This window comes from Camelus dromedarius, chromosome 12 (assembly GCF_036321535.1).
Source record: "Camelus dromedarius isolate mCamDro1 chromosome 12, mCamDro1.pat, whole genome shotgun sequence".
NCBI lineage: Eukaryota > Metazoa > Chordata > Mammalia > Artiodactyla > Camelidae > Camelus > Camelus dromedarius.
In genome coordinates, this window is record NC_087447.1 from 1,736,447 (window position 1) to 1,759,249 (window position 22,803).

Here is a 22,803-nt window from a genome sequence, read left to right on the forward strand (position 1 = left end):
TCAACAAGGATGTTCAGATTGGACCCAATCTCCGATTCCTCCAAGGATGACGGCCAAGCATCCCGCTGTCTCGGGCCAGGGCTGGGGGCACTGGGGGGCAGGAGCTGGCCTCGCCACCCCCTTCCTGCCTGCCCTCCTTCCGGGCACCCACAGGCTCAGCTTCCCCGCCGTGTGCTGATAAACACACACGCTGGGACGTAGCCCCACTCCGGGGCGGGCAGCTGCGGTCGAGGCCCCCGCCCAGCTGGAAACCACAGTGGGAGGGGAGGGCCGGGGAGGGCAGCCGGGAGGGCAAAGGAGGGGAGGGGAGAGGAGACCAGAGGAGACCGCCATGGGGCTCTGGAGTCGAGTCAGGGTGGCCAAATGCCAGATGCTGGTCACCAGCTTCTTTCTCTTGGTAACAGGCGGGCTGGGTGGGACGCGGTGGGGGGGGTGTTACTGGACTCCCAGAATTGCGCCCCCACACACACACCAGCCCCGCTCCCCCCATGGACATGCACCCGGTGTCCTGCTGGCAGACTCCCGGGGGCAGAAGGACGGCCCGTGGGCAGGGTCTGTCCTGCCGGTCAGCACAGGGCCTGGAGGAGGCCGGAGGGCCTTGGGGGACTGGGGGACTGGGGTCAGAGGGGGTGTCCCCGGGGGAGTGGGGCAGGGTTTCCTGCCCTGGAAGGTGCTCTCATAGGAATGGGAGGTGAGGGGGCTGCTAGGGGCTGGGGTGGGTCCATTCCTTGCTCTGCAAATGGAATGATCCAAGGCTCTTTGGAGAAGCTAGACAGTGTGTGTGTGGGGGGGGGTGTCTGTGTGAGTGTAGGGGTGTCTGGGTGAGTGTGTGGGGGTGTCTGGGTGAGTGTAGGGGTGTCTGGGTGAGTGTAGGGGTGTCTGGGTGAGTGTGTGGGGGTGTCTGGGTGAGTGTAGGGGTGTCTGTGTGAGTGTGTGGGGGTGTCTGTGTGAGTGTGGGGTGTCTGGGTGAGTGTAGGGGTGCCTGTGAGTGTGGGGGTGTCTGTGTGAGTGTGGGGTGTCTGTGTGAGTGTGTGTGTGGTGAGGTGTCCGTGTGCTTGCTGGAGACGTCTACGGGTGAGGGTGTGGTGGGGTGTCTGGGGCCAAGGCCTCCCGAGACCACCCCCAGAAACACCCAGGAGCCCCACAGCTGACCTGTCTCACGTGAGACCGGGAAGCTGGAGGGAGGCTGGTGGGTCCCGTCCTGCCCCCACACGCGGGCCTGCCCCCCCAGCTGCTGGGCGTGGCTGTGGCCGCCATGGCTGCCCTCACCTACTTCGAGGCCCACTTTGCCGTCATTGGCCACGCGTCCTCAGGGAGGACCCCCTATGAGACCATACGCCACTGGGGTAAGTGAGGTCCTGGGCCACCACAATCGGTGAGGGGGCTTTAGGTGCAAAAGGGGCTGGGGAGGAGCCCTGCGCTGGGGTACGGCCCCCCGCGTGGCGCTGAGCTGGGGCAGGGGTGGCGTCAGGGCAGGGGGCTGCCCTGGGGTCCCAGCTGTTCTAGGCCTAGGGTCGGCACGGGTCTCCACCTCCCCCGGGGAGCCTGGGGCAGCGAGGGTGCGTCGGGGGGAATCTGGACCCCGTCCTCTGTGGCCAGGAGGGGTGCTCACCTGGAGAGGGGCCTGCCCAGGATGAGGCTCTGAGCCTGGCTTGGCCTCAGAAAAGAGCAGAGGAGGCCAAGGAGGGGGGAACCGAGGCTCGTGGGGTGGGGGTGGAAGGTCCCCACCCCAGGCCTTCTTGTGCTTTGTAGACCTCATGCTTTTCCCTGAGCCCCGAACCCAGGACTCCCTGGAGCAGGAGGCCTGGGCCCAGGCCTGTACTGATAAGCTTACAGCCCCCGGGGATGTGGCTTCTAAGATAGTCCGAGTGTGGGGAGGGCCGGAAACAGAAGTGGGAGGGACAGGGCCCACCGGGGCCTCCTCCCCTCTCTCCCTCTAGGTCCTTCTGGGCGCTGGGAGGAGGAGGGGGTGGCTGGTGGGAGGCATGCCCCTGCTTGTCACGGAAGGGCCCGTTCAGAGCTTCCAGACACTCAGCACCACCGAGTCGACCTGGGGCTGGAGTTCAGACCCAGGCTCTGTGCACAGGGGACCCCTGCCCTGGGCACCCTGACCTTCCCCTCTCGCACCCAGCCTTCTCTGCAGGGATCAGCCTGGCCGGGCTCCTGACCCTGGCGGCCGTGCTGGGCACTGCAGCCACTGTGAGAGAGGCCTGGGGCCTTATGGCAGGGGTGAGTCCTCCGTGTCCCCTACCCTCTGCCGCCGCCAGGATGGGATCTGGAACTGGTGGGCTGTGAGCCCCCAGAGCCTGCCACCTCCCTCAGTGTCCTGACAGAATCCGAGGCCTGAGGGATGTGGGCCAGGCAGGAACCCTCCGCCCCGGCCCTATCTCACGCATCATCCATGGGGGCCTTAAAAGGCAGAGCTGGCCCTCCCAGGCCCGGAAGCCATTCCCAAAGGCCCAGGGAGTATCTGGTTCTGGGACAGTGGAGGCTCTGGGAAAGGGGTTGGGTGAATTCCATCCCCCTTACGAAGAGGCCCAGGAGACAGGGAGGGACCCTCTGCAGGTCAGGACTGTGCAGGGGCCTGGGCTCCCCGTGAGCTGCTACCAGGGGTGGGTTCTCCCCGTCCCCAGAGGTCCCACAAGCCCCCGACCTCGCCCCACACCAGTGGCCCTTTGTAGCCCCCATACCCACTCCACCATGTGGCCCCGTCTTGGTCCCCACTGGCATGGCCTGCTGCTCTGCCTGCTGTCCCCGCCTCCCCGAGGCTCTCACACGCCCCCCCCCCAGCCAGCACCTGATGCAGGCCCCCCCACCCCACCCAGAGCCCACTCTGGGCTCAAGCCCCGCTCCTATCACCTGAACTGGGGCCCCGGCTCCTGGCTGGGACTCTGGGACCAAGTCCAGCTTCCCTACAACTCTGCCGGTCCCTCTGCCTCCAGCCCTCTGCTCCTGCCAACCCCACCCCTGAGAGTGGTTCGTGGGGCTCGTGACTCCTAGGAACTCATTCTGGGGGCTGTGTTTCCCTGTGGGGTGGGTGGCTCTGAGGCTGACAACCCTGGGCTCCTGAGGGCAGGAGTCCCCAGGGTGGCGGGGTTCTTGGCCCAGCCTGTGTCAGCAAATGTTTGTTGAATGAATTCTGGGTTGTAAACTTCTCCAAGGGCAGGGACTAAGTCACCTCCTGGAGTTGCAGTGCCGGGCCCTGGGTGTGCTCGGGGAGCAGAGGGGAGTCAGGCAGCACCAGACCTAACCCGGAGCCCGCAGGAGTGTGGGCAGGGCAAGGCTATGTGGATGGCACTAAGACTGGCCTGTGCAGTCTGGCTGCGGCCTGGAGCCCACGGGCCGGGTTGGGAGAGAGGGAGGCCCCAGTGGGAGCTGACCCGAGAGGTGGACTCTCCAGACTCAGGGCTGGAGGGCCAGGCCCAAGGGTCCAGGAGGGGCGGCCTTGGGAGGCCAGCACGCAGCTCCAGGGTCAGCCACCAGGGGGCGCCATAGTGCTGGGCTTAGGGCGCAGGCGGGAAGATGCCTCCGCCAAGGCCCCTGTTCCAAGGTTCCCGGCTCCATCACACCAGCTCCAGCCTGTTCTTGGCCCAGACGGTTCCCAGGGCCTCCCCAGCTACCCACTCCTCGACCGCCCAGCCTTGCACCCTGGTCTGGGGGCAGGGGTCAGTGGGCACCAGGGCCTCGGTTGTACCTCCTGCCGGTTTGTGGGTCAGACCCACGCTGGACGCCAGCTGCACCCCAGCTGCCCGCCCTGGGCCCCAGCCTGGACGCCCTGCGGGGGCTGGGGACCTCACTGCCATGCTGCCCCGGTGAGCGGCGGGCGTGTGTGCATCCTTGTGTGCGTGCATCTGGCGGGTCTGTGAGCACGTGCCAGGGAGACCAGAGCCTTCCCGTCCTGGCGCTCCCCCCGCCCCCTCCTGCCCTTCTCCCCCTCCCCGCCTCCTCCCAGACCAGCCTCACACACAGGAAATGAAAGGCGCGCAGGCTGGGCGCGGAGCTGGAGCTGGCAGCGGCGCCCAGGAAGCCATTTTGATTTATTTGCATGTTCAGAGTCAGGAGAAAGGACAGCGGGGATCGGCCGGCTGCACCCAGCGCCCCAGCACTGTGGCTGTCAGGGGATCCGGCCGGCCCTCCGTTCCCCGGGACCCTCTGGACGGCGGGCGGGGCAGGAGGCAGGGAGTGATGCCCCCTCTCCTGAGGAATGAGACGATTCCTGGAAAATGCTGGTCCCCTGAGCTGGCTCCCGGCCTCCAGCCTGGGAGGCAGCGCTGAGCAATGGCTTCCAGATGGGGAAGGTGGCCTTTAGCCAGGCGGGAGGAGGAGGGCGGCGAGGAGGGAGGGCGGGCGGAGGGAGGAGGCGGCATCGCAGGGCTGTCCTGAGACTGAGGCCTTGCGGACCCCTGGGCAGGCAGGAGGGAACACAGGATGAAGGCCGGAAGGGCTGCCCCTGTGCCCGCACCAAGTTTTAGGGCTGGTGGGGTGGCCCGCTGTTCCCTGGAGCCTGGTGGACCCCTCCAGGTGTGGACTGTCTCTCCAACCCCACCCAGCCTGGCCAGGGTCCATGTGTCCGTCTGTGTCTGGGTGTCCCTCTACCGTTGGTCATCGACTCTCCTGGGTGTCACTCTAGTGAAGCTCCTGGGTCAGGAGAGCCTGGCCACCGCCCTTTCTGGGCTGCGGACAGCCCTGGGGCAGTGACATACCCGCTAAGCCGATCTCACACCGCCCAGGGCTGTGGGCCCGCACAAAGCTGGTGTGGCAGAGCGGCAGGGGGAGCTACACCCGCCTCCAGGCCCCGGGCGGTGTGGTCAGCGGGTGGAGTGATCAACTAGAGCTCCAGGGGAGCCCCAGCCCAAGACCTGAACCTGAGGGTCGCCAGCACACAGTGTTCAGCCTAGGGGTGGGGGCCAGTGTTCCTAGTCTGTGGTGACCCACAAAAGAGTACTGCGGCATGTTTACATTTTGGGGGGTGCATAATGTCCATTCACAAGAGAGAGACTGGCCACCAGAGCAAGAGAGCCCACGGAGTGACAGGAGGGGACAGGGGCTGGCTGGGCCACAGGGACAGAGTGGGGAGGGGAGCTTCTCTGCCGCGAGTCACACCATCTTGGGACGTCCACCTGGCCACGCTTTCCAGGCTGGAAACCCAGCCCCCAAATCCCTCTGGAGGCACATTTCAGAAAAGAAAACAAAGCCGCCTGCCCCTGCCCCAAAGGCCCGCACTGTCTGAGGGCGGCGGGCAGCCGCGGGCACTTCTTCCTGCCCAGACCACCTGAATCGGGGACGTTTCTGTCCCCAGGTCTGAATCCCAGGTGCGGGGAAGGCGCTGCCTGGCCCTCCCAGGGTCAGCGCCCCTCCGGGCAGCAGCTGCGGAGGGCAGGGTCTCCATCATCCCGGGGACAGCCTGCCTCCCCAGGACAGAGGGTGTTGACAGGCCCTCAGGAGCCAAAACCAGCAATAGGAAAACTCCTGAAAAGGGGACCCCAGGTCTCTCCCTCGGGCAGTGGGGAGCCGGGCTCATGGGCCCAGCCCAGAGGGAGGCCGCCAGGCCACACCATGAACCACAGCACCGCTCACCTGCTCACCTGCCTGCCTCCCTCCTCTGCCCAGGCCTTCCTGTGCTCTGCCCTGGTCTTCTGTGCCCTGGTGCAGGTGGCCTTCTGGAGGTTCCACAGCCCCAGCCAGGTGAGCACCCCGCCTGGCCCTCCTCAGTCCTGGGAGTCCTGTCACCTGCCCGTCACCAGGAGAGAGGGTGGCGAGGGGGTACCCCTGTGGGGACACTGTCTGCCTGGTGGCGGGGTAGGAGCCCAGGACGCCCGACCTATCTGGGGCTAGGAGAGGCGGCTTCTCAGGGAAGGAGAGGTAGGCATAGGTCTAGGACACTAGGCCTGCTCACTAAGGCCTCCCTAGGCCCGGAAGGGGGCGCCTGGGCAGCTGGGGGAGGGGGACCCCCCAGCTAGCCTGAGGGACTGATGTGGGGGTTGGGTCCAGAAAATGCACTAAAGGGGCTGCCCTCGCAATCGGGTGGGGCAGGAGGGGAGAGACGCCCGTATGGGGTGGGAGGGGCAGGGGCTGGAGGGCCGTGGACAGGTGTCCAGGCCTCACCCGCAGGACAACCACAGTCCTTCAGCCTGGGACCTGCCCTGCCCAGGTCGGGGGGAGGGGGAGTCCCACTTCCGTCTTCACTGTGGGCTCTTCTCCAGGGACATTCGTGTTGGCGGAGGCCGTGCTCATGGTGGGTGAGGTCTCCCCAGCCGGGGTGGGGGTCCTCTGTTTCTTCCTTCCTTCGTCCCTCCACCCCCCTACCCTCCTTCGTCCCTCCACCCCCCCACCCCGTTCTCTGGGTGCTGCTGGTTCAGCAGGGCTCCAGGAGGCTCAGGGCTGGGAGGGAAGGAGGCCCCAGCTCTGGGACATGTGGCCCCGCCCCAGAGAGCAGGGCTGGAAGCCTACAGGTCATGGGTCTCGGATGGGCGCTGACCCCGGGGAAGCCCTCCCAAGCAGCACAGTGGGCTGGGGCAGCCTGGGCCTCCAGAAGCTCCATCTGAACTGGGGGCCCTGAGACAGAGCTGAGAGCCTGCCTGGCTGTGGGGCTGGCCAAGTGCATGAACAGAGCTGACCCCTCCCAGACCAGGACTGGGGATCAGGGCAGAGGAAACTGTGCCCACGAGGCTCAGAGAGAGGGGCAGCAGCCTCTGACTGGCTCCTGTGTGGGGCCTGGGGCCTGGTGGGGGCCAGGAGAGTCCACAGTTGGCTGAGGGTGGGGCGCCGGCGGCCCCACTCAGTGGGTACCAGGGGAGGGCACAGAGCAAGGCTGGCCAACACCAGGCCCCCACCACTGCCCTGTGCCCATAGCCCCCAACAGGATCAGGCTTCTCTCCCCAGCGGAGCCATGAGCCTACAGGCAGCCCCTGGGCTGGTGGGGCGGCCGCAGGAGCACCACCAAGATGCAGGATGTGTTCCCAAAGGGACCTCTTGCCCCACGTCTGCTTCCCAGTGCTGGTCCCAGGCCTCAGGGCCACTGCTGCTCCTTGGCTGAGAGGCTGCAGCTGGCAGACGTGCCAAGGGGCAGGCCTCCCCTTGGTCCCCAGCAGTGGACAAGACTGGCAGCAGAACTTGGGCCCCAGCCTGCACCTGTGAGAGCCCTGCCCCAGGCGAGACCCCAAAGCAGCCCCCCAGAAGCTGCGGGGCCAGTGGGTGGGGTCACAGACAGAGACCGGTCCCATCCGGCCAGGCTTTCTGTGACCCTGAGCAGTCCTTTCTCCTCTCATTATGCCTCAGTTTCCCCATGCACTTAGTAAGGTCCAGCCCAGGAAACCAAGGCCAGTCCAGACACAGCGTTCTCAGTTCCTGGGCAAAACCCTGTGCGAGCAGCGGGGGACAGGCGATGACTTTTGCCTGTGCGTCAGGTGTCCCCGCAGCCCCGGCCCACTTGCTGCCCGGGCCCCACAAGATGTTCATGCCAGATGCAGAGGCTCGCAGACAGCGGCCAGGTCTGGAGGCCGAGTTTGTGCTGTGTTCTTCTAGGTGTGTGATCACCCTCTCTGGTCCTGTCTTTCCTCACCCACAGAAATGGCCGAATTTCTCCCGACCTTCCAGGGTCGTGGTCACCCCCTTGGTCTGCAGATGGAGGGGGTGGGGGGAGTGCGAGGTCACCCTCCAGAGCCGGGGCAGGAGGTGTCCACCATCCAGGGCTCTTTGCCCTTCCCTGCCCAAAGCTCACCCCAAGCCATTCCCCACCACCCTGGCATCACGTGGGGTCACCCCGCTGTGACCAAATGGAAAAGGATATTTCCTCTGCTCTTGGAGGGGTCAGAGCCCTGGCATGGTGGCCTCAGCTCTTGGAGGGGCTGGCCAGCAGCCTTGACCAGGGAGACCAGGCAAGACTGGGGTTTTGGCCTCACATTTACCTCCGCCAAGGAGTGATCTGGCCCATTCGAGGGCTGGGTCACCACGCGGGTGGTCCCGGCCAAGAGAGCTGCCAGGGCGCCCCGGGGCCCCATGAGGTTCTCCCGGGGGCGGCTGCAGGCCACCCTCTGTTCTCTGACACCGTGTGTTTAGCGCTCTGAGCCCAGGATTTGCTGTTCTGCAGGGGAGGGGCCATGTGTGCTGGGGCCACAGGCCACAATCCGGCTGGGATTCCCGCACCAGGAAGGGGAGGGAGTGAAAAGCCAGACGGCTCCCAGCTGGGCCGCTTCTCTGTCCCACCCCCGCCACCGTCCCCCACAAAAATCCTCCGGTCTGGTCTGCGCTCCAGCTCACCTCAGGGGCCAGCTCTTGGGCCTGACCCCGGTGGGGGCTGGGGCTTCCTCCCAGACCTTCAGTCCATGAGTTTGTCCAGGCCCATGTGAGCACAGAGGTAGCCCTGTGAGGGTGCTCTGGCTTCAAAGTCTAGGGTCGAAGTCTTGGGGGATCACTTAAGCTTCTTGGGCCTCAGTTTCCTTGTCTGTAAAAGGGGCGTGAGGCCCCGCTGAGCGGGCTGCTGAGTGGCAGGAGTGAGCCTGGGCAGGCCAGGGGCTCAGTGAAACCTGTCTGCACCCCCGAGCCCAAGTCTGTCCTCCATCACCAGGGCCACTGCAGAGCTGGGCACCTGCCAGGGCACCAGGCAGCAAGGGCCGGCCAAGCCTCCCATCCTGTGCCGCCCGACCCGAGAACCTCGGCTGCTGCCTTGGCCTCAGGGCCAACCCTTGCCAAACAGATCCCAGCCTTGGCTCCTCCCTTCCGCAAGGTCCAGCTGGAGGCCCAGGGAGCAGAGAAGGACAAGGGGCCCAGCTGTTTGCACCAGGGGTCCTGGAGCCTAAGCCCAGCCAGGCCTGTCCCCCCTCATTTCCCCCAGCGACCCCCTAAGATATCCTAAAACACAGGGTCAGGATGGCATGTCTAGGGCAACCCTACAGGTAGGGAACTTGAGGACAGAGAACAGGGGCCAGCTGCGTCTTCCGATGGCGCAGAAGCCAGGCCGCAGACCCTGGTGGGTGAGGGGTGCCCTCCCCGTTGCCCCCGCTGCTCACTGCACCCGGAGCTCATTCCCTCGGGCCCTGGTAGGCGCTGTGAAGCTGGCAAGGGCTTGCGTTGCGGGGCCTGGGCGGCCGTGCTATGAATTATTATGAGGGCTATTAATTATGCTCCCGCTGGAGTCTGAGAGCCACTCTGCTGCAGTGTCCCTATCCCCAGACAGGCTTGCCGCGGCAATGAATTGCCCGGCTCCACTTAATAATTCACGCACGGATTAAGTACAGCAGAGCAAAGAGGAGCCTTGAAAGGCTGCCTGTCCTCACAGCTCCCGGTCTGGGCCCCGCCCCTCGAGGCCCCGCCCCGCCCCCATGGTCCAGCAGCCCTCTGGCAAGTGAGCCCACCCCACCCCCTCCCCCGGCTCTGCAGACCACCTGCATGCAGCTCCCACCGGCCACCCCGGAGCTGTCCCCACCCAGGGAGGCTGAGCCTACAGTAGGAGGGCGGGTGGCAAATGGAGGGTTGGGAGGGGTCCACTCCGTTTTTGCAGGGACACCCCAGGCACTTGGCTCCCATTAAGCAGCCCAGAAACCCCCATCCGAAGGGGGCACCCCCTGAAGCTCTGGAAGACGAGGTTTAAAGATCAGGACACCCTGGCAGGGAGCATCCAGCTATCAGGGCCCCATAGACTTGGGACCACCCAACTCACCCCATTTTCTCCTGGAGAAACACGGGCCCTGGAACCTCCACCCAGACCCCCAGGCCTCAGGACAGTCAGCCTGGCCCCCACTGCCAGGCCCGGGGGCCTTGGGCAGGCGCCGTGGCTTTGCCCAGCCTGCTGCTTTACCTGAAGGAGAAGCTGGTGGTCCCTGCTTCTGGGGTTGTGGGGGAGACGCGCAGCTCAGCCACCAGCAGGCTCACTCCTGCCAGTACTACAGCAACGATACCCCGCCTCAGAGGTGCCGGGGCTCCCCGAGCCCTGGTGGCGGGGGGGCTGGAACCCCAGGGTGGTTGAAGCTGGCCTCCTTGTCACAGCCTCCTCCCCCACTGGCCCCAGACCGGCCCCACGAGACCCCCAGTCCTCACCGGGACCTCCTCCCACGAGGACACAGCAGCCTGGCAGGTCTCCACCCTCATTTCACTGGAGGAAACCGTGGCTGAGAGAGAGGGCCCCTGGCCAGGCCTCCTGCAGGGGTGGCCAGCCTGGCGCCTGGCCCCCAGCCCAGGACGCTGCCCACCTCTCAAAGAGCAGGGGACAAACCCGCTGGCTGAGTCTGGGATGACTCTCGGAGCGAGGTCTCAGCTGGGAGGGTTAATTAGCCCTGGGAGAGTTGCTGGGTTCCTAGCCGGGCACCGGGGCTTCGGACGACACTGCCCGCCTGCCCCAAGTCCTCTGGGCTCGGGGTGGGGAAGCCACCCTTCCTTTCTGGAGTTCGGGAGTGAGTAGGAGAGCCGGCAAAGGTCCTCTGCTCGCCCTCAGGCCTTTGGGGCACTCCTGAGCACCTGTCAGCTTGTCCCAGCAGTCAGCCTGGCGTGGAACTGGGAAAGGAAGGGAGGGAGGGCTCAGGGTCTCTGAGGTGGGAAAGGAGGCATCAGAGGGCAGGGGAGGTCAAAGAGGCCCTGCCAGGTAGACCAGAGACCCCAGAGCAGTCATGGAAGCCTTCCTGAAGGAGGCAAGATTCCAGTTCGTCTCTGAAGAAATAACTTGGCAAGGGGAAGGCATTTCCGTTTGGGGGGACAGCATGAGGAAAGGCACAGAAGGGGATGCCTAGGCGGGCAGAGGCAATGAGGTCTGGATGATGTTGGGGCGTAGAGTGAAGGCAGAGCCGGCCAGGCCCCTGTTGCTACCCTCCCCTCTCCAAGGGGCCTCGTCTGCCCAGAACTGGCCCTGGGTGCCCACAGCCAGCTCTGGGCAGACCTGCATTGCCTGGAACCGAGCTGCCTGGGCTTTCGAGAATGCAGTGGATGGTTCTGGGTAGAGGCCTAGAGCGTCACTGGGGACTGAGCTCCTGGCATGAGGCCTCCCCTGGCCTTCCCCCACTAGGCCCATCATTGGCTTTTCCTGCCCCATTGCCCGTCTCCAGATCAGCAGAAGCGGGAGGGCACCGGCCAGGCCCTCCTTGTGCTGTGAGACCAGAGCTGGGGGCGGGCAGTGGAGCCCCTGCCCCTGGTCGATCCTGCAGGACCCCTCGGGAGTAAGAGTGGCATTAACAGCCATTCCTGGGGAGAGGTCCCCACAACTGAAATATGGGGAACCTCTGTGAGCAGCTGCCCAGGGGACACAGTCCCTGCTCTCGGGGGGGCCCGGCAGAAGGAGAAAGGGGCCTTTGGGCAGCTTCCCGGAGGTGGGGGGATTCAGCAGTGCAGCAGCCTTCCTGTGATGCTCGCGGTACAGGTGGAGGATGCCGTGCTGGACACCTACGACCTGGTGTATGACCAGGCGGTGAAGGGCTCGGATGGAATCTGGCGGCAGGAGCTGGTGGCCATCCAGGACACGGTGAGCATGGTGGGGGCCGCCCCCTCCCTGGGCAGCTCTGGGCAGGTCGGCTACCCCTGGTAGACTGTGACTCAGAAAATGTGCACAGGGGAGACCCCAGAATCAGCCGGCTGGGGGCCAGGTGCTGAGCAGGAGGGCCTAGGACACCGGTCACCAGTGCCCCGGGGTTGGGGGAACAGCGGGCTCCTGTCCCCCCTCTGCCTTGGACAGGATCGGCTACGGAATCTGCAGGGCCCAGAGTACAGGGAAAGACCCCTGTCCAAAACTGGTGAAGAGTTTCTGGACAGTGACAGCACAGCACTGACAGGTCCCCATGACTGCCGGTGCTGGCCCTGGCAGGGGGGCCGCCAGCCAGGCAGGCCGGCCACGCGACAGGGAGGGGCTGGGCTGCCCAGGGCCCCCCACAGAGCCAGCAGCATCCCCCTGGGCCACAGTCCTGGCCTCCCCGGGGCCCCGGCTCTGCTGGACCTGCCCAGTCATTCGGCCTCTTTGCGCCTCAGTTTCCCCGCCTGCCCGGCAGGGACCCCGGGGCCCTGAGAGCAGCTGCCCCTGGTCTGCCTTTGCAGTTTCTGTGCTGTGGCAAGGGCTCTCCCCACGGCCTCCAGGGGAGCTCGGAAGCTGACCTGTGTCGGGGAGAGGCGGCTGCAAGACAGGTGAGGGGGCCGGGCCAGCCAAGACCCCCGTGGCCTCCCCCAGACCACAGGGGCTGCCCATGGCAGGCAGACGCAGGGAAGGCTGCAGTGACTGAGGCCGCAGCGAGGAGCTGGGCCGGGCTGGGAGGACTTGACCCCTCCTCCAGGCTGGGTGGGGCCAGGCTCCAGTCACTCCTTACTGCTTCACAGAGCTCCCAGCTCGGGGGCTCCCCAAGGCCAGGTGCAGGGCAGGGCACCTGAGACGCCACCATCAGAAGCCTCTAGGAGGGCAGGGGGCCAGTGACAGACAAGCGGGGTGAGCAGTGCTGAGGGCCCAGAGCAGTGGTGGCCAACTCTGCCTGGGTGGTGGGGCCGACGTCCGGGGGTCCCCGCAGAGCCAGGAGGGCGTTCCAGGGAGGGTCAGCCCGGGGTCGGGGCTTCCAAGACGGAGCAGCAGAGACAGGGAGGCCACCTTCCCTCCTGCCGCCCCCCCCCCACTCCCCCACCGCCCCAGCTCCCCTCCCCCACTGTCCAGGAAGTAAACTCACCCCAATCTCTAGCCAGGCTCTTGGCCCCCCTCCAAGAAACAGACAGGAGGATGCATATGGCTCGGGGCCCAGCCAGGGATGGAGCCAACACAGCGCCACCGGGCCCTCGTGCTGGGAGGGGCGGGGGCGACGGAAGGCCCAGTGTGCAGGGAAGGGGGTGGGTCAGGAGGCCTAGTCATGCCACCCAGGGAGACGCCGCAGGACCCCGTCTGCAAAGTGGGCTGAGGGCCGGCTTCCTGTGCCTTCTAGAATGGCAGGGGCCATGGGGCCGACTGGAAAGGCCTTGTGGGTAGGGACACTGAGGCCAGCACAGAGGGTGGACAGGCCGCCCTGGGGGAGGGGCGTATCCTGGGCGGTGGTCTGACCCCGAGCTGCCTTCCAAGAAGTGCGACCGCACAGGGGGGTCAGGACTGGTTAGGGTTCTTTTCCCCACAGGGCGCCCTGGGAGGCTAGGTCCTGGGCGCCGGAGGGCCCAGCCTCCAGGGCAGCTGGGGCTGGTCCCCACCCCAGGATTGAGCAGGCGCTGGGTTCCAGCCGGGGCCAGAGGTCCAAGCAGAAGCAGGGAGGTCGCAGGGCCCAGACTCTGTCAAGTGAATTCATGGACAGATGGACGGGCAGACAGGCACCAAGCCGGCCTCCTCTCCCTCCCCGTCTTGGCCTTCAGAACCGAACCCTGCATGTCCCACACTAGACTTCCCTGCCCCAGCCTGTCTCCAGTTGCCACGTCCCTCCCCCAAAGCCGAACGCCACCATCTAAAGTGGTTCAGAGACGGGACCGCCACCTCCCTTTTCCTTGGAGACAGAGGCCCCGGGGCTGCCGGGCTAGGAGCTGGGAGTGGAGGATGGAGCCGGGACAGCCCGGGCACCCCACAGCCCTCCACCAGCCGCTCCTCTGCCCTCCCTGTCAGCCAGCACCCTCTCCTCAGCCAGCCACGTAGACCTGTCCAGGGAGCCGGGCGCACCGCCCCACACGGGCAGGTCGGGGGACGCCCCGAGGAGGGCGCCGGCTGGGCCCCTGGGAGCTGCCAGGGGTCCCCCTGCTCTTTTCGCTTGTTTCCGGTGCCTGACCCAGCGCTCCGGGGCGGCTGTCCCGGGGCGTGCCGACCCCGAATTCCCTTCCCCTAGCGTTCTTCCTGGGTGGGCTGTGCAGCCCCACGCGTCGGGGCGGCGCCCTGCCCTGGGCAGGGAGCGGTGGGCGGGCCCACATGCGCTGCTCTCTGCCCAGGACTGCCTGCAGGCCATCGTGAGCTTCCTGGGGACGCTCGGGGTCGTCGTGTCCACCCTGATCAGCCTCGGTCTTGTCTCCACGGTACCCTCTTGGCCCCTCCCTGCCCCTCCCCCCGCCACCCCCACGGTCCCCCCCCCCCCCAGATGGAAGAGCAGGGCTGGGAAGCTCCAGGCTGGGTCTGGTGTCCTGGGGACCAGCAGGGCTCGCCCTGCACAGAAAGCAGGGAGGGGCAGGCCGCTGATCCAGGGAGGGGCCTGGGGGTGCCGGGGCCCCCCTCGCTCCCTCCCCCACACAACTGGGAACCCTGCCCAGCCCAGCGACTTCCTGGGGAGGCATGGAGACCCCTCCCTGGAGCCGCCTGTGCAGGGGCCCCACCGCCTCCCCCAGGTATCCGCCATGCTGCTCAGCGCCTTCCTCTGGTTCGCCATCCACTCGGGCTGCAACTTGGACCGCAGAGGCAAATACACCCTCGGCCCGCGGTAGGCCCGCCCGCCCCGCACCCCCTCCCTGAGGGGTCCTGCAGCCCCCAGCTCCTATGCCCGAGACCTCTGCCTCTGCCTCTGCCCCGCGGGGGGGGGGCCCAGGACCAGGCCGAGGCCAGGACTCTAGAGGAGGGGTTCCAGGGTGGCTGGGCACACTGAGGGGCCCCCACGCACTTCACCCTGCGGCCCCCAACCCTGCCAAGACCTGGCCCCACAGGTGCCGTCTCCACCAACAATGAGAGAGGTGCTTCTGGGCTCCCAGGCCAGCCCCCAGCCAGGACCTCTGATCCGGGGAGCCCCAGGGAAACCCAGGGCTCCCCTGCCCAGGGAGCAGGGAGGACCTGGCCCCAGTGGCCCAGCGGCCCCTCTGTCCCTTCCTGCCATCTGCTCCATTCCCTGAACCACTCGCTCTGCCCGGCCATCTGGGCAGCCTCCCTGCCCGGGCATCCTGCCTGCCCTGCTGCATCCTCAGACGGCCTCACAGTCCCCCTGCATCCACAGGGCCCATGGCTGCCGGCCCCAGGAGCCCAGATTCTCCGGACGCTACCAGCAGAGGCCTGCAGCTCACCACCCGTCTGAAGCGGATGCTCTCAGGGGCCACCTGGGTCCCAGCAGACAGTCGGGGGGCCCTCGGCTGCTTCAGGACACCCCCCTTCCCGCCCATAGACGCAGAGACGCCCCGGCCTCGTCCCGCCTGTGAGCCTCAGCAGGAGAGGATGCGCTGTCTTCTTCCACATCGTGGTGGGAGGGGGAGGACGGGGACCCGGCCAGATGTGAGGGACCAGGGGTCCCTCACAGACTCCGGGAACAGGCTGCGCAGGAAGCAGGGGGCAGGCTGAGCTGGGCTCTCTGCCTTGAGTCTCACAAGGTCAAACCGAGGGTGGGTCGGGCTGGATGACCCTTCTCTGCGCAGCTGTGGCACCGATGCCCCCCCTTTGCATGCTGTCAGGGGGCCGCCCTGCTCCCCGAGACCCCGCCCCCTCCTTCTCACGTGTCTCCATCCTCAAGTCAGCGTGGTAGGCCGGCTGCTGCGAGACTTCCTCTGACACCCCCGTCCAGCGGCCGGAGAGCTCTCTCCGCTTTCAAAGGCTCCAGTGGCTGCATGAGGGCCACCGGGTCACCTCCCTGTCGTAAGGAGAAATCACATTTTCCGTGATGCTGTGTTCGCAGATCCCAGGGACTTAGGCAGGGCACTGGGGTGGGGGACGCATTTGAGAAATTCTGCCACAGCCTCTCCCACCCGACCTCCAACCACCTGCCTGGTGAGTTCTCTCTAACCAGCTGTCCCACGGTGTGCATCCTCTGCTCAAAACCCAAAGTCCTGGGTGGAACACCCAATGGCCCAGCCTAGGCCAAGGCCCCAGCACGGCTGACAGAGGAAGAGGGAACGTGGGGCCCTTTGACCTTCCACAGCGGGAGCTCAGCCCTGCCCCGGCCAGCACTACACAAAGCCAGCCCCCTCAACCCTAGAAGCAGCCTCCTGGGGCAGGCGGGGAAGGGGGACAGAGTGACAGACGCCCACTGCAACCCACCCCTTGTGTTTCCAATCACACGCACTCCCCTCCCACACTTGCACTTCCAAAACCAAGGCGGCTCCCGCCCAACATCGAGCAGCAGCTGCCCCACATCCGGAGTTGCACAGACCTCGCCCCGGAGGGAGGAGCCCCAGGTCTCCTGGTTCTGCGCTGGGTGGCCATCCCGGCCCCGGGGGTGTGCGCCCCTCTCCTGGGCCCGTTCTCAACTTACTGAATAAACTTTGCAGAAGCACCAGCTCTACACCCTGGGTGCAGGGGCTGCTCCTTCCCCGACAGACTGGCAGGCTCCCCAGCTCCACCCCTCCCCCGTTCCAAGTTCTCTCGCTGGTCCGAGTGCATCTCCTGCTGGGTGAACCCAGCCTTCGCTTCAGAGGAAGGCCTTTGTCCAGTGGTCGCTCCCTGCCACCAACTTTCATTACCGGGTGCGCAGGAAGAGGAGAGACCAAGGGGACGCCACATCGCACCCACGCTGAGTAGCAGCGCCTCGTTTCCTCTTGATAGGGTCACCTGGCCGTCACCACGGACAGCCCCTCTATGGTCTCTTAGCCCAGTGGCGGAGGAGCCCCAGGTGAGCCAGGTGGGACCCCCAATTCCAGCTCAAAGACACTGGTTTCATTCAATGCGTTCCTTTGTTGGTGACTAAAATCTCTACACCAGAAGAGTGGAGGCCACCAGGGCCCAGAGGCAGACTTTGGGGATTGGCTCGTTCGTTCTAATCACAAGAGGTGTCCCCCACCCCCGCATCCTGCTCTGGGGAAATGGTGCCGTGGACGAGCACGTCCTGCAGGACACAGTGCAGGGTCACGGGGCTGTCCCGTGGCCATGGCCCTAGATGATGCCCGAGGCCCGCCCGCCACCCCCAGGGTCACCTCTTTGGAGAAGCAGGGTAAACGGCAGCCGTCGGGAAGCCCACAGGCATCCCCCCTTGCCCGTTCCTTCGGCTGTAAAGTCAGTTCCTTGGCCAGAAACGATGGTGCCTGGGGGACCCAGACGTAAAGAAGGCTTTAAGTAAGTAAATGGGGGAAGTGCGGGCGCAGGCGGGGAGCAAAGCCCAACCCAGGGTGAGGGCCAAGTTCAGTGGGAACAGCCACTCCCCCCATGAAGGGGGACCCTGATGTTTGCTGTCCGGTCCATGTGGCGGGGCGCCCAGGCTGGACAGGACTTCTAGGGGCAGCTGGGAGGCTGGTTCCACGTGAGATTAGCACTTGAAGGGGTGGACTCAGGAGAGCAGATGGCCCTCCCCCGAGTGGGTGGGCACCGTCCAGTCCACCGAGGGCCCGAGGGGAACACAAGGCGGAGGGAGGGAGGACATGCCTTTTCCTGCCCCACCCACCTAATGCTCTCCTGTACCCAGACCAGGGTTACACCATCCACTCCCCGGGGTCTCAGGCCTCCAGACTCAGCTTGAGGGGCATCACCACACTGGCCTGCCTGGGGCTCTGGTTTGCAGATGGCAGGTCATTCCCAGCCTCCATCACCGTGTGCACCAATTCCTCATAACACATCTTTTATAGAGAAATGGGTAGGCAGATAAACAGATGATAATGGATGGATGGATGGATAGATGGGCAGATACAGAGACAGATATCTCCCTGGTTCTGTTTCTCTGGAGCATCCTGGCCAATACAGGGCTCAAAGTTAGTGAACCTGCTGGCAGGTGTCCTGTGAAGATGCCAGGTTGCAGTGCAGAATTGGACGCTGCTGCGCTGGCTGTAGGGGTGTCCGGGTGAAACTCGGTGGATGGACCCATGGGAGGCTTCCCTTCTGTCCTCTGTCAGCTTTGCACAAGGCCACTGGGCGGCATGAGGGTGGCTGGGAAGAGACTGCCTGCCTGCCACGGGGGTGCAAGAACCTTACAAGGATCCAGACACCCCACCTCACTGGGCAATGGGGAGCTGCCAGGCCTGCCCAGCTATGGGACCCAGTGGACAAATGACACTGACATCAGGACGGGCAGTTCAGGTCAGCCTCTCCCTGGGCCCAGAGGGGAGCCAAATGCTGAGTCACAACAGGAGGTGAGGTCCTTGCAAAGAGTGTGACAGTGCCCCTCGCAGGACTGGCTCTGGTACTCTCCATCGCAGCTTTGTGGCCACCACTGGGGCCGTGGGGTCTCTGGGTCACAAGGACCGAGCCATGTGGCCACTGGGGCACCTCCGCTGGCTCTGCACCTCGCACAAAGCCAGCCACCCGACATGCTGCCTGGATGCAGGTAGGGGCAGAAGGGCAGATGCCCAAACTCCGGAAGCGCTGTGCACAGGTGACCAAGGCCCGGAGGGGACACACCTGTGTTCACTGGACCCAGAGAGGACTTCTGTTTTCACAGGGTTTACTTCTCACTCTGCAACAGTGATTTTCACCCAAGCGACCTGCCGCTTCCTCCTCCAAGTTCCATCAGCACAGTGTCTGGGGGTGGGGTGGCATCGGGTAGATGAGTGGTCAAGGTCCCCATGAACTCAGCTGTGGCCAAGAGCCCAAGTGTCCACGTGGTCCTGAGGCAAGACCACACTCCTGACCTTCCAAGTGAAAGCAAATGGCCTCTCGGGACAGACCCAAAAATGCAAAAACCAAAGCAGGCATTCACTGGCTGAGCAGCCGCGGGCCCGGTGCGCTGCCTGCCTCCGCGTGCTCCGACTAAGAGCGCCTGGCACTACGGCTGTGCTTATGCCACCACCAGATCGCAAGGCCCACCCGCCCCACGGAGCGAGGCTCGCAGCCTGACAACCTGATGCAGCGCTACACCCAGAGGCGGGACCTCTGCGTCCCTGCGTGTACATGTGCCCACGCGGGGCATCGCCCAGCTGTCCGCCAAGCATTCGTAACAGCTCCAGGGCTCACAGCAGCGCACACGTGTTCTGGCAGTTACCTCCCCTCGCCCACCGATTTAGAACTTCTATAGGTGTTCCAAGGTGTCACACTATAGTTTGAATTTCTGGTTTCCTTCTTACTACCCAGGTTTTCATGTTTATTGGCCATTTCTGTATCTTAATCTGTGAAATGCCTGTTCATGCATCTTGCCCGTTCTGGGGGTTGGATCTTGTGTCTCTTTCTTCTGATTTGCGGGGAATTTTTTATGCACTACTGGGTGGCGTTCATCTGTTGCACATCTGTATTGAAAACGTTGTGTGTTTGTGAATTGACTTTCACCTTCTTTATAGTGACTTCTGGTGAACAAATGTTTTCTTTTTTCACCTTGCGGTGGAAACTTGAATACAGAAAAGAAGTACAAAGAATAACACAGTGTAGAGGGAGGGTGGGGCTCAGTGATGGACCGTGTGCTTAGCATGCACAAGGTCCTGGGTTCAATCCCAGGACCTTCATAAAAACAAATATGTAAACAAATAAGTGAATAAGCTTAATTACCCCCCCCAAAGAAAAAAGAAAGAATAACATGATGAACACACATGTGTCCACCATGATGGCTAACCTTATGTGTCACCTTGGCCAGCCCTTAGTGCCCTGCTGTTTGGTGAAACCCCAGCTGAGATGTTGTGGTGAAGGTATTTTTTAGAGGAAATTAGCACTTAAGTCAGTAGACTTTGTGGTAAAGCAGGTCACCCTCCATCTTGTGGGTGGGCCTCACCCAATCAGTCGAAGGCCTCACACACAAAGACTGAGTTTTCCCAGAAAAGGAGGAATTCAAACTCAAGACTGCAACGTAGGGCACCTGCCTGGGTTTTCTGCCTGCCAGCCTGCTCACAGAGCCGAGATATGCTCCCCCTACAGCTGCACAAGCCAGTTCCTTACAAGAGCTACCTCACTCTCTCTGCACATACACATGCCCACATTCAGACACACACATACCGCACACTTACTTTAAGTTGTGTGTACGTGTACGTTTCTTCAAGTAACTTACCTACATTTTGACACTTCCACCAGAAATAGATAAGCAATTCAGCGAGTTCAGCGTTCACCTCCAAAAATGGAAGCTACTCCCCAGGGAAACTGCAGTCCCGTTTATCCCCTGTCACTAAGGTAACAGTCGTTCCCTCATAGCACTGAACACATCACCCACATTCAATTTCCATCCTGTCCCCCACGAGCTCTCATTGCTGGTTTGCTCAGGCCAACAGTCAGTCAAGCCCCCGGCTTTGGGTGTGTCTCTTCAAGTCTTTCCTAATTTACAGCAGTTTCCTGCCCTCCTCCAGCATTTTTTCCCAGCCACTAACTCCCATCAGGAGCCAGCGTCAGGTGCCCAAAGATCCCAGATTCTGGAGGTGACTTCCTCGTGGTGCCATTTTACATGCTCCTCTCTCCCCTGCTTTTCTGGTAACTGGAGGTCACACGGGAGCTCAGTCTCTTTGGCAGAAACCCTCCACGGGTGAGGCACGGTGGCCCCTGCTGCTCATAGCCAGGGAACACTGCACCTGCCTGTCCCACGTTAGTGAGGCTAAGTTTGGTCACCAGGGGACACCAGGTAGTTCCACTGTTGGGTTGTAACTCTCATTTGCCGTGAGAAAGCACTCCATGGACGTCCTGGTGGTAACCAGCCCCACAGCAGGCATCCCACTCCGGGCTGCAGCGTCCACTGACTGTCCTTGCCCAAATCGATGATGCCACTCGATGTTACAAGGTGGTGAGTTTCTAACTGTGGTGCCAGCATCTAAGTTAGTCCTGGAGACCCCTGCCCCTGAGAGTCACTCCCAAGTGCAACCCCCTTCTCTGGAGTGTAGGCTGGATCTGCTGAGTGACTTACTTCCAACCACTGAATGAGGTTAGAGTGATGGGAAGTCTTCCCAGATGAGACACAGCTTCCATCTGCCCCTGGCTGGCTCTGCTGGGGGCCTGCTGCCATACTGGGGGCTGCCCTGTGGGAGGCCCACGTGGCAGGGAAAGGAGGGTGGCCTCCCGCCAACAGCCAGCAGGGGAGAATCCTGCCTACAACCAGCAGGTGACCTTGGATGTGTGTGACCCCCGGCCGTGCCTTCGGATGAGACCACAGCCCAGCCACTGGGGGCCACCTTGTGAGACGCCAGCTAGAGAGTCCTGGGGCTTATCCTGTGAGAGAGCCTGGGGCTGGGGACTCGGCACTAAGCCGCCCTCGGGCTCCTGACCTGCAGAAACTGAGACCATAAATACTTGCTGTTTTAGATGACTACACTTTGGGCTAATTGGTTACACAGCCGTAGACAGCTAATAAGCTGACTTTGCCATCCCTTCTGTGCTCCTTAGGTGGCCCTTCTTTGGAAAGACATCCTTTCGTTCACCAATTGAGACTACCTGGGAACCTGGGGGAATCTCAATTTTATTTCTTCTTGAGCCAGTTTGGTCCATTTATAATTCTCTATCAGTGTTTTCATTTCATCAATGCTTCCGAATTTCATGACCTATAATTTTCGTGAACACTCTATTTGGAAATAATTACAGCTTCACAGGAAGCTGCAAAGAAATGTACAGGGAGGTGCATGCACACTTTGCCCCCCCCCCCCCAGGAAGTCTGCTGTCACAGCTCCCAGGCGTGGGTCTTACAGATGCTACTAAGAACATAACCGACAGGAAGATGGGGAAAGTCATGGGCAGAGTCAGGAGACTCCTGCTAGCTGGTGGGAATCTTTAGACTGTGATCAGGAAGTGCATTAATACAAGGGACGTTGATGGGGGCCTCGAGCATCGTGTCCTATGGTCGGGGACGAGGACGCCTAGATGCAGGAGCCCCGCGCACATGGTACCAGAAGCGGCTGGTGGCGCCAACAACCGGAACAGCGGGGTGGGGAAAGCACAGGGACGTGAGGTGGGAGGATTACGGAAGCTGGGATGTTTGAACAGGCTTGTCCGTGTCTCCCTTGCCTAATGTTTTATGGCAGTGGACATTGTGCCACAGTGGGGGACACTTCCCTGACCTGGTATTGTGAAACCAAGTCTGCACCCAGGGGAGGCCACGGTGAGGAATGTCGGGGATGACAGAGCGAAGGCCAGAGTTTGGAGGACAAGCAGGATGTCTGAACAGGCTTCGTGTGCTCTGGGGGGATGGCATCGCACCCGACGGGGGACTGGTCCCCTGCCTGATCTTGTAACAAAGAGTCAGGTGACTCTGCCCTTCAAGCCATGTTAACTGGACATGCCAAGTGGAAACCAGTAAGATCGCCTGAGTCATGCCGTGGGGAATAGAAGCTGGGGTGCTGGGCGAGGCGGGCCCGTGGGCGCTGATGCCGTGGGCGGCTGAGACTGGGGCTTACGACCTTGTTAGCAGACCCCCGCTGGAGCTAACCCAGCGGTCAAAGGATGTAAACTGATCATGAAAGCTGAAACACCATAATGCCCAGGATGATGTGGGAGAGATGCCGTCCCGGGGACGGCGGGGACCACAGAGCTGCGTGATGACTCGGGATGCTTTCCGCCGACCTTTCTGCCTGGAGCAGCCAGCCTGGCGAGCAGACTTGCACGCCGCTTTCCTAGCAGTGGTGGGAGGATTGAACGGTGGGGAACTCCCGATGTTTTTACTGACACATGGGTAGCGGCCAACGACCCTGCCATATGGAGGGCAGTGGAAACCTGGCCTATTACAGGGATGCCCAGATGGTGCAAGGCCGCACGGAAATCACCATGGGAACGTTGGGGGTGCATTCAGGTAGGAATCAGAAGATCCCCCTTGCAGGCTCAGGAGGCAGCTGGGTAGCCCCGTGCGCTCACCTGAGGTGTGCACCCAGGTCCATGAGATGAGTGGACGCAGGGCACTGCAGCAATGCAGAGATGGGCTGGGTCCACACCCTCCAAGGCACAGAATGCCAGTAAAAGAGACCCAGACGGCAGTGGACTGCGCGGCGGGTTCCCTGGGGCGGGCCAGGGCGGGGCGGGGAGGAGGCTCTGATCAAAGCCGGCAGGTGAGACGGGCTGGGAGCTCGGTCTGCAAACGTGCCCCGCCAGGAACTGACGCTCACTCGGGCCAGGACCCCGCTGGCCCGGTGGTAGCACAGCGGCTCAGAGGGCCGGAAGAA

The 22,803-nt window shown here is 63.4% G+C and overlaps 1 protein-coding gene across 3 annotated transcripts; it reads left to right on the forward strand.

Annotated features, from left to right (window-relative positions):
- Window positions 1–307: 307 nt before the first annotated feature.
- TSPAN32 (tetraspanin 32) lies at window positions 308–19,029 on the forward strand. 3 transcript variants are annotated; one of them, XM_031448472.2, is made up of 9 exons: window positions 308–397; window positions 1,232–1,346; window positions 2,132–2,229; window positions 5,611–5,685; window positions 11,345–11,446; window positions 12,013–12,099; window positions 13,852–13,935; window positions 14,242–14,333; window positions 14,838–19,029. In XM_031448472.2, exons 1-9 carry the CDS (start codon window positions 332–334, stop codon window positions 15,034–15,036), a joined length of 918 nt encoding a protein of 305 aa, XP_031304332.2. In that variant the 5' UTR covers window positions 308–331; the 3' UTR covers window positions 15,037–19,029. The 3 variants fall into 3 exon arrangements, with proteins under 3 accessions (XP_031304332.2, XP_031304333.2, XP_064348061.1); XM_031448473.2 differs by lacking the exon at window positions 12,013–12,099; XM_064491991.1 differs by lacking the exon at window positions 5,611–5,685.
- The last annotated feature ends 3,774 nt before the right edge of the window (window positions 19,030–22,803 follow it).